Genomic DNA, 14,334 nt, shown 5'->3' on the forward strand with positions numbered 1-14,334 from the left:
TAGACTGTGGACCTGCAAGAAGCGATGAGTCAGTTCAACAGCTCACTACTGCCCTTGCTTTCCTACTTGTGATTTGCCTTTCTATTCCAAACGCTAGGGCAGCTTGAGCTCCATCTGAGAGCTCCATCTTCAACCTGTCATACTCCACCACACTGGCAGAGAAGTGATAAATTGTTTACTGTTGTTGTATTTGAACAGGCCCCAGAGAAGAGCCCAGTGGGTGCAGGAGCTGGGGGTCTGGGGAGACAAGCTGTGCCGCTGCCACAGGAAGGGGCTTTGAGGGCACAGCTAGGTGATATAGTGTCATATTTTACCCCGATTGTTCTGACATGGAGTGGTCTGTTCTGCCTCCTAATTATTTTCCAAATGACAGGCTACTTCTTGTATTGTTTTGCCTTTTTTATGTAAGTATAGTTTTGAGTAATGCTCTGTGGAAGCAGGTATGCTCACTTTTTGAAAGAAAATAGAATGTAAATATAAGTTATATTTATTTAAAATTACCTTCTATTTTCTTACACAGATTTTACTGTATTGAGGAAGGAAAATAAATGCGATTAAGAAAGGTGGACTTTCACGTGAAAACATTCAAAATACATATTAAAAAGTTTAGCTTTGTAAAGAAACTTATCTCTAGAAGTAATACTTACAAGTGTTAGCATATAGATCACAAAACAAATATGTGTTCTCCATTTAATGTTTTTATATTAGTAGAAAAAAGCTAAGGTGACTTCAGGGTGGCATTTGGAAGCAAAGTCTAAGAGGAAGAGTGGTGTCTTTAATGTGTATGGTGTTTCATTCATGTGGATTTCTAACATTCATTTCCTAGACTACATTAGGTGTGGAGTCCACTAGACTGGACATTATTTTTGTCTGGGGTTCGTAATTCACCTACTAATCTCCTTCAATTATTCTACTGGATGTTTACAGATTCCTGATTCCCTTTTAATATCTGCTAATGGGTAATTACAGTCAGCAGTCATTCTTGTCATGGGAATTGCTGAAGTAATTTCAGAAACATTGTTGTTATTTGTGTGACACAAAAGATGGAGTGGAAATCAAAGCCGTACCCTTTATATTTTCTGCCATAGTAGTTAAAGATGGTAAAACTAGTTCTGCTCGCTTACGTGCAGTAGTTGTTGAGAGGAATAAGGTGATGTGTATCACTTCACTTGCTTCCTGCTTTCAAGGCTTGTTTTACCATCTAATAACTGAGACTCCTTTTTGATATGCAGCTTTAGGTGAGCAAGGCTTGACTCCTTCACAAACAAAAAGCTATGTGAAAAAGTCCTTTGAAAATTGTCTGCGGGATTATTGTGGATGTGTTTCTGAATATACTATAGCTTTGGCATGAAGAACAGAACTGCAGCATATTCTGATCCTTTTTCAAAAAGCATTAACTTGGACTATAGCTGCTGTGAATAATTCCCCCCCAAGAGGTGAGAATGTGATCACTGGCTGGCCACACACCTTGCTGTGAAAATGAGAGAGTGGGCAGGAGAACGCAGATTTACCAGATCCAATCCCCTGCCCGCAACCAAACTGGCACCTGAAAACTGTTAATGCTCTGCAGTTCGAGTGAATAAAGTAGGGCCATCCAAGAACTGTCTGGTTGTTACCAGTCTGACTCTTCTGTCAGCTATCACATCTTTTTGTTGCTCTACAACATTGTCTGGGTGAGTGCTGACTGTTACAGCAGAAAATGGAGTGCTACTGTACCTTAGTAGTAATAGCCTATTTAGAAAATAAAATGGAAGGACGAATGCTATGTTTGGTATCTGGCCATATGATGAAAATATATTCTGAACATATGCTTGTAATACAAGCACTTGGAAGAGAAGGCTGGTACCTAGTGATACGATGGGAATTGTTTATAACAAGATGGGAAATGAGCAAGGGTTGCTGTGGAGAATTTGTGTTCTCACCCCATCAGCTGATTTGCCTCATTTGCCCTGAACTTGCTGCTCTGCCTCAGCAAAGGGCTGGTCTGTGTAGTACGTGTTCCCAGATCGGTTTTCCTTGTGAAGAGACTTCTTTTTTTGTAGCTACTTATCTGGAGCAAACTGCAGAAGAAAGAGGCTGCTCCAACTTTTGTAATGCAACTTGTTAGTGTAGCCTGTGATATCATGTTTCAGTTCGTGTTCTTTAAAACACTTGATCTCTTTAGGCTCTGCAGTACCCTCATGTCTATTCTGCAACTCTTGAGTCCAGGCCAGCTCTTAAGAAAAGGTTGTGTATTGACACAAAACACTTGGACAGTTTTAGCTGGCCCAGGAGAACAAAAGAGCTTCAGTCTATGCCTAGTAGCCTAATAAAATGTTTGCTTTCATATTTTTTTGTAACAAAATCCTATGGCTTTGTAGGTAGACTTTAGTGATGCTTGAAAATTCTTGCCTATGAGAAGAGAGCTAGAGCAGTCAGAAATACCCAGATTTTTAGAAGATAGAAATGTTGTCTGTTTTGATTGCAAGTGAAAGTTGGATGTGTGTTCATGTCAGGTCTTGCCTGGTGCTTAAGTTGCTGAATCTTAACACAACCAAGATCCCAGTATCTTGAAACAAGTAGATTTGGAAGTCTGTAGCTGTTCTGATTAATTTTCTTTAAGGAATGCTGTTGTCCATTTTTCTGTATGCCTATTGCATGTCCTCTGTGTTTTTTCTGCATATTCATTGGGCTAATTCCTTTACCTGACTAAACGTTTTCTACGTTAATTGGCATGCAAATGGATGTGGAGCTCACCCGGATCTGACTAAATAGTGTTCTTTTATTTTGCAGACTTTCTTGTAGGTTCGTAGTGCAGTTTCCAACCCATGCTGCTGGGGTTGTTTCTTATATATACTACTCTGACTTTTTTTTCCCCTTCTCCTTTCTAATTCTTCAGAATACAGTGAAGGCTTCTAAAGAAATGGGCTTTTTCTGTTAACTGGTGTTCAGAGCTCCATGGTTTCATGGCAGCAGCCCAGATTCAGTCCCCATTTGGCTTGGTGTGTTTGCCTCTGGTGTTTCTGGAAGTGCTGTTTGGGTTTTGTAGCCTGTTGCTGTTTCAAGGTTATATCTCTCTTGTTGTTCTGACACCACAAATCTCCAAGAAATAATGACTAAGAAAACCAAAAGTGATTCTGTGGTGCATAGTGCTCATGCAAACCTTAAATACAAAACCAGAAGTGTGTCAAATTGATGATTTTATTAGTGTGTAATGCTATCTGTGGTATGCAATATTTTTTCCTCTCAAGTCTGTCTTACACATTTTCAGAAGGCTGCTGGAAAAAAAATCAAAGGAGGACACAAAAAGTGGTGACTTTGAGCTCAGACTTTAAAGATTATGAGCCTCTGAATAGGTGTATCTGGTTTTGCCTGATTAATAACTGGGTAGTATGCTAGAGTTTAGCTCTATGTATGCACAATAAGTCACTCGGTATGGTTTCTGAAACTATTAACACCACTTGTAGTTGTAGTGTGAATGCAGTCTGAATGTTTGTGTGGCTAAACTTTGTGTGAGAGTAACAGGCTAGGATTTGGGGTTTTTATAAGGCTTTCAGCAGATTCTTTCTCCCCAGAGCAAAGGCCTTGGGCACCATGGTGACAGCAGTCAAGTGGCAAAGAAGGTGTTGTCCTGTGATCAAGTTTTGTTAGGTCTTCTGAAATCCTAATTTTTATGCTTCCTCCATCCCATCCCCTTCTTTTTTGGTTTTACATCTCTTGGCATTGAGGGGACTATATTCATTAATCTATTTGAGAAACATTGCTCATTAGTAATTAACAATACAGTTCATCCCTTAATGTTCATTGTTAACAGAACATACCTATTGCCTTGGAAACACTATTAATTAAAACAGAATGAAATATGTGCAACTAGATGTTAAGTATGTCTTTTGGTTTTGCTTTTTTTTTTTTTTTTTTAATTTGAAGAAAAACCCAAGCAGAAAAAAAGTAGATTAATGAATCCTGGCTTGGACAACTGTATTCTTTTCTCATCCTTGCCTTTTAATTAAAAGTGTGAAAAGAATGAACCTATTCTTAAAAAAGAAGATGCATGTTTTCAAAGAGAATAAAAGGTGTATTGTTAATAAAACTATCCATTCATATAAGCATGCACAGGACTGCAAAAGAGTTGTTAGTATTCAGTTACACAGCATGATCATGGAAACCTCCATTTGCTTAAGAGAAGGGGACATAGATGTGTCATATCTCTTAACATGGAAGAGTTTCAGTTGCTAGAGCGGGGCAGTGCTGTGCACAGAGCAGCCAGTGGTAAGCTCTGCATGTGCCATGGCTCTGCTGCTGCCAGGCAGTGTTGCTTGTGCCTGGGGCTCTGGGACTTCCACCCCAGCAATAAGAAACAGGTTTTGCTTGCTAGTTAGAGCATGCAGATAGGAAGTTTAATGAATGTACTTTATTTTTTTAATCTTGGGGAATACCATGTATGCTTAACTGAATAATTTAATAATGCTATCTCTCAGCAGGGCTCATCCCAAGAAGTGTGAGTCAAGCTTAGGGAAAGGAGTCAGAGACTTGCTATGTAATTAAAAACACCAAGAAAACCAACAAAACCACCCCAAAACAAACAAACAAACTAACCAACCCACATGAAAACCACACACCAAAACCTTCTGTCTGCACAAACACAAATTGATCTAAGGATTGTTGCACAGAGCTGATGATGAATTGCCCGTGGTTTTGGGGAGGATAACTCTTTTGCTTTTGGTTGCATTGAAAAGTTCACGTTACTGCTCATGAGAAGTAAAATCGGAGATGTGGCTTACTCCCTGTGCTTAGAAATCACAGAGGCAAAATACATGAGCTTGTCTTGGAAGTTTCAACTGTGTCTGATCGTGTGCACTGGAAACTGAGAGAAACAGCAGCCAACCTGGGGGAAAAATGCCAGCTAAAGGTAAATACTTCTTCAATGAGAATGATGACTGCAGAATATCAGACCCGCTCTATGAGAAGTACCGCTACACAAGCCAGCAGCATCCACTCCTGCTTCTACTGCTCTTCATTGCAATCATCTTTTGGACTACTCTAATTATAATGTATTTTGTTATTGATGTGAGTATACCTTTTCCTTTCTGTTTGATGTTTTCAAAGATGATGAGGAATCGCTGTAACAGCAGACACAATATTTCTGGCTAGTGTTTGGATCTGTGTGGCATCCAAGTAGATGTGTGCGTAATGCTGTGCATGTTTTTGAAGGGATGGAAAAGAGAGGACACAGTATTGTCAGGCACATAGCTAGATACTGTAAGAGTTGTTCTTTTGTTCCCATATAATATGAACAAATCATAATCTATGCTAAATTGTAGCCACGATAGTTAATAAGTAAGTAGTAAAGGGGCCAAGGAAGGAGTGAGAATGTAAGTTAAAATGTCTCGTATTCACTCTTTAGAATCTTCTAGGAAATGCAAAATAATGTAGTGATTAATTTGTTATGAATTCCCAAGATGACTGATTATTATTTAATTTTTTTTTCCCTAGGGATTTGTAGGTGTTAATACTTTTTTTACTTTTTTGGTGTGTGTATGTAATAAAAATACAACAGGAACCTCCCAGTACAGTGGGTGAGCTGTTGAATTAATAGTTTGTGAGCAAAGAGCAGGGATCCTATAGACATAGGAAAGGAATGGCCTAAAGAATGTTTTTGTTCTGTAGAATAATATGATTTTCTATAAAGAAATTAGGTGTTCTTCATGGTGGCCCAGCTGACAGCCAACTTAAAGATAATTTAGTAAAAAGGTAATGAGAAAGCTGTTAAAATCCCTCATTGCCTTCTAGCACTGCTTTCCAAATAGTGTACCTCGTGATATCATATTTGTAAGTTCCTTATCAACAAATCTAATTTTACTCATAACCCTTTTATTTCTTAAAAAATGAAAGAAATAGCTAGACCATCTGTATGTTACAAATCATCTGTAAAACTTAGAGAGTTGTTGCACAGCTTTTCAACAAAGTTTGAGCTCCTTAAATGCACTTCTCTGATTACTTCTGCATTGTTCAGTATTATATAGTTAGAAACCACTAATTTGGGAAATAGTAATGATGGAACTGGGCTAGACTGGGTATCTGGAATAGTATTTATTACCTCTGTATGTGTGAATATCTGAAAGTGTTCTTGCGGCCACAGCTAGACTACTTAGAAAGTCAGATTAGCATATTTGAAACCTTTCTAAACTGTTTCCAGGACAGTACAGATGCATTTTCAGGTTTTTTTTTTGTTTTTGTTTTTCTTTTCCTAAGAAGGACATTTAGATCAAATCTGACACTTTGTTTTACTTTTGCAGGAAGCACGTAATCATCTTGCCTTCATTACTGCAGTATGTGCTGCCCTTGTCATATTTGCAGTCATGTATTTACTTTTATGCATTGAATCCCTGTTTCGGAGATGGCTTACATTATTTGGAGTTACAATATGGATTTGCTTCTTAATCATAGGATATGTATCTCTTTTTGAAAAAGAAAATGATTGTGAGCTGTGGGAGCAGGTATGTATATTTTCACTCAGGGACTCACACAGAATTGGTCGTCAGCACATATATATATATATATGACTGTGTGCTTATTTTTCTGACTTGTAACTCCATACTAAGCTTTTTTCCTTAGGTTTACTTAAAATTTAGTTTAATTGCTCTATTATGGTAAATGCTGGTTTGTATTTTTACAATAGTGAAAATATAGTTCAGATGAGAAAATAGAATAACTACATAAATCTATAGAAGAATTACATCTTTAACTTGGAATTGAGTTGTGTTTTTATTTAAGATCTTGACTGGATCTTAATTACTATGAATTTATCAGAATTCATTAATTACTGTGACTTCATCAGAACTTTGTTAATGCTACTTGCTTTGTTAATTTATGTGGGTCAAAGTGGTGTTCAAGAAATATATAAAGGACTCCAAAGCTGGGTGTGCCCTAGAGAGCATGTTTTCAAATTGGAAGGAGAGGTGAAGTGAACAATAAAAATTAGTGACACATCCTGGCATAGCAGGGTGTGGATAAAGTTCATTGCTTACTATCTCTGATCAGAAGACAGGCAATTTCATGATGCCAAAAATATCATGATTTGTAGGAAACTCCTCCTAAGTTCTCATAATATAACAGGAGGGTTTTTGATGAAATAAAAATGACTTTTTATCTTGTTTTACTAACTCTTCCCCTTCCCCTCTTTATTCGAAGTAGAGAAAGATATAAATTATCAGTTAAACATCCAAAATCTGATTTTGTATTATGGCCTGGATCCAGCACCATGTATTTACAGTTGCTATTCAGTGTTTTTCAACTCAAGGAAGAGGTTACTACCTTTAGGAAAAAAAAAACCAAAATATGCTGCACTGAACAATGAGTACAAGCATTTAATGAAGAAAGATTTGGTTTAGCTGCTTCCAATGCTGCAAGCCAATGTGTTGCTGTGATATGGTAACAATTCATTAATGTTGATTTAAAGCCTGGAATACGAGTAGAGCCTAGATTAGACAGTAGAAGTGAATTGGTTAATTTCAGACTTCTATCTCAAGTTTTGAACTTACTGCTAAACAAAGTGATATTTAAATGCAGGTATGACCTTTGCTTGTTGATGCTTATAAAACTATTTTACAGTGTCTAGAACATTGTGTGATTTTGAGTGTGCTTATGGCAGTAAAAAGCTGATTATTTTTTTCTTCCCCCTCCCCCCCCCAGTCCAGCTAAAACAGTGAAGATGAATGTGATTTCTTTTGGTTGAATTAAAACGTCTATTTGCTTGTTTATTGTGGTCCCAACCAAACTATCTATTCTGGTAAAACATTTCAGTGCAGACAGTGCCTTGAGACTTCCTTGAAGGAAGCTCATGTCTGGAACCACACAAGCTGAGTTGCAATGATGAGATGGATCTGAGCCAGGAACACTACAATATTTCCTTTGATCAGAGTTCTAAGATTTCATGCATAGAAGCTATAACAAATCTATGAATAGGATTCAAGTTTTGTAAGCCTTCTGTGTGATCCCCAGCAGTTTACAAAATGGACAATGATCACTAAAATTTGTGTATCTAAACATGTGTCAATAGTGATTGTGTTGGCACAAGGAAGTATTGGTTGGATTTTGGTTTTTATCAAATACAGTAAACATACATGATTGTGTAATGCTAAAATTAGAACAATGACTTTTGAGAAGGTAAGGAATCTGTTTCTCTTCAAGTTGCTACCCAGATGACACATTCTTTCTAATTCCTGGTGCACTAAGTGCACCTTCAACTGTAGTGGATAGATTAATAATGAAGGGCAAGGGCAGCTGAGAAACTTCAAGGTGATCTATTATGTTATACTATGAATATATAGCTGTTAAATTCCTCAAAGCCTTTAGGACTAACACTGTCCTTGTGGTTTTCATTGGGCTTTTGAAATGTCAATATTTAATTGTTCGTCTTGAAAATCAGCAAGAGCCCTGCTGCTCTTCTCCTTATTCTGTAGTGACTTTTGACAGATGCCTAAGAACATATATGCATGATTTTTAATTTTTTTTTTTACACCCCCTCCCCCCTTTTCTTTCCAAAGGTACCATTCTTTCTATTCATAATCTTCACAGTTTATACCATGCTACCCTTTGGGATGAAAGGTGCCATCGTAGTTAGTGTTCTTTCTGCTCTCTCCCATATTACTGTTCTAAGTGTTGTGGTAAGCATCTCTTCTCAGAAAAAGAAGGAATGCATTCTGTTTCAGGTAAGGAAATACTACTTGGTGACACAATTAAATGCCCTAATCATATTACCATTTGACATTGATGTAACTATCCTGTTTAAATAAGTTCCAAACTTCCAAAAAGATGTTTCAGATTCATGGGTTTAGATCTTGGGCCCAAATGTGTTTTTCATAAAATTGCAGTTATTTTGATGTATAAGTGTGTTTTGGGTGTCTGGCCTAAGTGGGAGAAGCAGGATTATTATTTGAAGCTTTTAATTAAGTTACTCAAACCATGACAAACTTTGTCACAATCATTCTTCCCAACCTGTGCTGTTTCAGATGGGTCTATCTCACTTTCATCTGGCACTGCCTCCAGGGTGGATCAAAAGGGCTGCTGCCCCTGGGGAGTCAGCAGGGCCTGGGATTGCTACTAGGTGGTTTTAGGGTTCCCAAATCTTATTAATAGGGTGTGGTCCAAGTAGCACCTCAGCTCTTTTGATGCAGCTGTGTGTCAGACTTCACACAGCGTGCTGATGCATTGAGTTTATGGATTGGCTTCTCCCTCAGTTGGACATGGATACCTGCAAATAAACCTTAGATGATACAGCAGAGTTTTCAGTTTGCTTTTAGTACTGTATATTCATTCAGGAATGCTCATGACTGGCTGTTAGCTAGTATTTCCCAGGTACATCCTGCCTGAGTGCAACATGTTTTGGTGTTTGGCTGGTTTAGAGTAAATTTGGATGTGACTTGGGAGTGGTGGGTTTTAAGGGACTAGTATGCCTATCAGTCACTCTTCTGCAGCAGGTAAATATTGTTGTTCTTGTGCAGCTACTTGCCAATGCTGTCATTTTTCTTTGTGGCAACTTGATGGGGGCATTTCACAAACGCCAAATGCAGGTTGCTTCGTGGGATTTGTATAGATACACATTAAAGTGCATTCAGGTCCGAATGAAACTGAAGATTGAAAAGAGGCAACAAGTGAGTGAGCTAATTCCTGTCATGAACTGTTTAATTTCTAAAGTCTGTATAATTTCATAAGCTTGGTGACTACTGTATGTTGAAAGGCTTGGTTCAGTCTTTGTGATCCCCACCTTGTGTCAAAACTGAGAGTTGTGCCACTTGTAACAAAAGAAGCAAGTTGTAGGAAGGCAGGCATTTTCTGTGGCTTATCTGCATGAAAATTGCAATCTTTGTAACAGGAACATAATTGTCAATCATTTTAGTAACTTTTTGTCCTAATATAAAATGTTACTAGGTCTTACCCAAGGTAACTTAAAAGAACATGTTCTTAGTGCCCTAAAAAAACACTTGTCGGGTAATTTCAGCAGTTAGTTTCATGCTTCCCTTGATCACTTTTTTTTTCTTTTTAATCCTAAATTATTATTTGTTATTGTGTATTCTTGTCTCACAGACTATTTTCTTTTGCTACAGAGAAAATTGGAGCCTAAGGGAGGGGGAGAATATATTGCAGTATTTGAGTCTGACATAGCGATAGTTAAAGAATAAGCCAGGAACATGAACTTCTTACTCAGGAGGAACTGTAAAGAGATATCAAAGCTGAAACTAGGGTGCCTTGCCTCTTTTATCCTGGTATAAGTAGAGTTAGGAACAGCAGCTCTAGAAGGCTGATGTGTACAGTTTTCTGCCCAGAAGTTATTAGATAAAAGGAAGGGGCTGAAAAGGGAGTGACTTGATCAAATTCAAAAGAAGAAAATACCACACTGCTAGTGTGATCTGTCCTCTGATGCTAATCTTGTGAGATAAGATGACAAATCTGCATTAATGTTCTGGCAGGATTTCCCCACTCAGTAGCCAGGGAAGTGTCTGATCAGCTTACACAGGCAATGTGCTCTCATCTTTTGGGTGATGTGGTATCTTGCATGTTTGTTATTAGAAAGCTGTTTTTGTGGTGGCTTGTTTGAAGTGTAGACCTGCTTAAATCTATGGACATCTTTCTTTTCATCTGTGTTGTAATTTGTCATATGATTTTATTTTTTTTTTTGCCACACACTTTTTCTCTGAAAGTGATGTGAGAAATGCAGTTCAGAATTCATCATCACTTCCTTAAACACTGTGTCAGCCTTAAATGGTTCCATTGTATTCACTGAGGCTTTAGTGTCAGTTGAAACTGTTCCCCAAGGTTGACACTGATGCTAGAGTAGCAGAAGGTGTTTCTGTTTCTGAGGACAGTCTCAAATTGAACTGCTCTTTATACCTAGTGTAGTGCTTGATGCTCAAGCTCTCTCCCCACTGTGATCCCAAGACACTCCTTTTTGGTGTCAGACACTGGTTAAGTAACCCTGGCCATGTCTGTGTAGCTGCATCAAGTATTCAGGAAAAGGGAAAAATTTTGCTCCAAAAGGACAGCATTTCACTTGGTTACTTAATGTGCTGACCTTGCCGATAATGTCATTTGAAAAAGTTCCTGTTCTAGCTGCTCCTTGCAGCATTTCCTTTACGTTGTGACTGTCTGCGGGGTGGTAGAACCCTTCCTGGGTTCACAGTGCTCTCTTTTTGTCTTCCTTTGCTGCCCAGCAACGTAGCAGGGTTGCCTTTGAAGAACAGGCTTTTAAGTCAAAGTCAGTGTGAAACAGTGCACTGAATAATCGAACAATACAAGTGTTTTTTGAAGAGTCTTTATTGTCTCTCTGTTGCAAAGACCCGATTTCAGTGGCATCAGTTCCTGGTTCATTTGAGAATTCACAAGGTTCTTATTAGTGCGTAGATTGTTCCTTATTAGAATATAAGCCTTTTCCAGAAGCATTATCAGACAATACTAGCATAACACAGAGTTGGTAGATAAGTCTTCATTTATCCAGAAACTCTAGTACTGAATTTTAGTGTATTTCATGGTTATAGAGAGATGTTACATGGAGGTCACAAGGAACAAAACAACAAAATACACAACACCCTTCCTTAACTGCAAAATGGGTGATGCAGAGAACAGAAATGTGAAAGCATTTTCTGGAAAACCTGGTGTGCCTTCCTCAAAAGCTATTTGAATAAAGGGATTTTCAAATTTAATTAATTCCTTCTTGTGGTCACTAAAATCAGTTTCAGATTTACTGTGTTGAGGATTTTGTGTCACAGTTTTTCCCCTCTCCACTTAGGAAAATTTGCTGTTATCCATCCTGCCAGCTCATATCTCTATGGAAATGAAGCTAGCAATCATAGAGCGACTAAAGGAAACTAATGATAATAGGCAAATGCATGACAACAACTTCCACAGCCTATATGTAAAAAGGCACCAAAATGTTAGGTAAGTGAAAATTCAAAATGAATATTAGTGATATAAGCTGCTGATTCTTAAGAGTGTATGTAGTCCAGTGAAATTCCAGTTTGGAGGTCGACTTTCAGGCTGAAGTGAGCTTCTTGTAGTGGGAAGATAATGTGTCTTGAACTGATGTGCTGTTTCCATGGAACAGACATATCTTCACGTTTCAGTCATGTTTTTCTTCTCTTGTGTTCTTTGTCTAGCATTCTTTATGCAGACATCGTAGGATTCACTCGCCTTGCCAGTGACTGCTCTCCTAAGGAACTAGTGGTGATGCTGAATGAACTTTTTGGAAAATTTGATCAGATTGCAAAGGTAGGTGTTGCAGTTTGTTGTGCAGTAGAGACCAAGGACAGCACTGAAAAAAAGAAGTTGCCTTTTCCACAATACAGTTGGTGTTAGTGCTTCTGAAGGTCAGGAAGGAACCTTTAAAATGAACTGGCAAAATCACAATAAAACAAAGTCAAAAACGGGAAGTGTAGCAAGTTGTTACTGTAATTTCAACGCTTCAGTTTGGTGGTTTATGTGTATTCTTCAGGAAATCATTTGATGGCAATAAAGGTTGTAAGAGAGACCATACACAAGTTCTAGTGAATAGCTTTCCTGTCTTCAGTATACTCTACAAATGCAGAAAGTTGGAGGCACAAATTTAGATTGCCCAATTCATAGAATCATAGAATCAACCAGGTTGGAAGAGACCTCCAAGATCATCCAGTCCAACCTATCACCCAGCCCTATCCAGTCAACTAGACCATGGCACTAAGTGCCTCATCCAGCCTTTTCTCGAAGACCTCCAGGGACGGTGCCTCCACCACCTCCCTGGGCAGCCCATTCCAATGGGAAATCACTCTCTCTGTGAAGAACTTCCTCCTAACATCCAGCCTATACCTACCCTGGCACAACTTGAGTCTGTGTCCCCTTGTTCTATTGCTGGGAAAATTGAGTCATATTGGATCAGACCAAAGGATTTTTTAGCTCAGCAGTGATGATTAACAATGCATACTTACAAAAATGAGTAAGAATGTGAAGTAGATTAAAATTGTTCCTAGTAAGATACATCCTTGCTGCTGACTTCAAGCTGGTAGTAGTTTTTACTGCTTCCAAGTGCTGCTTGAGGTTAATTTCTTTGCAACTGTAATCACAAACTCAGTTTTTGAATTGTCAGATATAGAATATAGAGTAGTATATGTAACAGTTTCTCTGGGAAACTATTATTCAGATTAGAGGGATTATACCATATACACGTTTGCATGACTGACTGTGTGATGATACAGTTAAAACTTCAATTACTGGCAAACAAGAGTCATACTAAATGCACTGTAATAGTACAGTTATGAAGCAGCTTTTAAGAGCACACAGAATAAGTCATGTCATCTTAGTTGCTCTGGTCTTTTGATTCTGCAGTAGAAGTTGAGATTGAAGACATTTGGTCATTTTTTGCAACTGTTCCTCAGATAGAAAAATAGAGAAGATGCCAGATTTTGAGTGGTCTGTCTGCAAAATGCAGTTTAAAAAAAAAATGTCTGGATTTAGTGAGCCAAGGTCTTTTGCAACTCTGTGGTTGGGCTGTAAGAAGAGATTCCTGCTTTTAGTGCTATTTTGGTTCTGCTGGTGGGGGAGTATTCTCAGTCATCTTTTCCGTAGTGTAAAAGTGAAGTAGACTCCAGTCTACTTAATAAAATTGGTGGCTGACCTGGAACGTTGAGCTGGATACCGAAGTCTAGCAGCTCTAATCCAACAACTGGGTCTCCCAGTTGGTCTCTGAACAGGACTAACTATCTAAGATTATAATTTGCTGCAGTGCTCAGAACCTGCTGGATAACTTAAAATTGTGGAGAATGATGGATGTTTGCTTAGGGTTTTGGTTGAAGAAGAACAGCTTAGTATGGCAAATTGCCTCTGGTTTGGGCTGATTTTGGAGTTGATTGAAGAATTGCTGGGCTGTTCCCACAGCAAGGGAAGGCTGGAAAGCTGGAATTCTCAGGTGGCCCAAATTAAGCTGTTTCTACTCTTCAATCAAATGCTATACAGCATCACAGAATTGGCCCTGGCTTGCTTACAACATTGGTAGTTCAAATCCTTCAGTAAACTTTTAACAAAATACAGCCTGAGGAGTTTTTTGCTCTTCTACTTTCTTCTCTCCTGCCAGTCACAGGCAACAGAATACTCTCTTGCACAGCTAGGAAAGAGTGTTCCACTGCCAGATTACAGTATTGCAGGCTGTTTTTATTAGCATTAGCAAACTGTAGTGTGCGCTGTCTTTTCAGTTATATTTGAACCCCCAAAAATCCAGTTTGGCTTCTGCAAAGCAGTCAGTTTGGGCATCTTAATTCCTAACTTCTCCTTAAATTCTATGCAAGTTTTGCAACATTACACAATCTCACTTATGAGGCTGCCTTAGAAAAA

At 38.4% G+C, this 14,334-nt stretch overlaps 1 protein-coding gene across 4 annotated transcripts in view; it reads left to right on the forward strand.

The window, feature by feature from the left end:
• Positions 1–14,334, forward strand: part of ADCY7 (adenylate cyclase 7) — a 59,125-nt gene that overhangs the window by 23,146 nt on the left and 21,645 nt on the right. For 3 of the 4 annotated variants that reach the window (XM_064160351.1, XM_064160355.1, XM_064160354.1), the window contains exons 3-8: positions 4,461–5,046; positions 6,276–6,476; positions 8,526–8,690; positions 9,483–9,632; positions 11,765–11,913; positions 12,132–12,243. In XM_064160351.1, coding sequence (XP_064016421.1) covers positions 4,876–5,046; positions 6,276–6,476; positions 8,526–8,690; positions 9,483–9,632; positions 11,765–11,913; positions 12,132–12,243 — 948 coding nt within the window. In that variant the 5' untranslated portion in view covers positions 4,461–4,875. Of the gene's footprint in view, positions 1–4,457; positions 5,047–6,275; positions 6,477–8,525; positions 8,691–9,482; positions 9,633–11,764; positions 11,914–12,131; positions 12,244–14,334 lie in introns of all 4 variants that reach the window. The other variant, XM_064160352.1, reaches the window with a different exon arrangement.

The sequence above is a fragment of the Pogoniulus pusillus genome, chromosome 20, assembly GCF_015220805.1.
Source record: "Pogoniulus pusillus isolate bPogPus1 chromosome 20, bPogPus1.pri, whole genome shotgun sequence".
In the NCBI taxonomy this organism is placed as follows: domain Eukaryota; kingdom Metazoa; phylum Chordata; class Aves; order Piciformes; family Lybiidae; genus Pogoniulus; species Pogoniulus pusillus.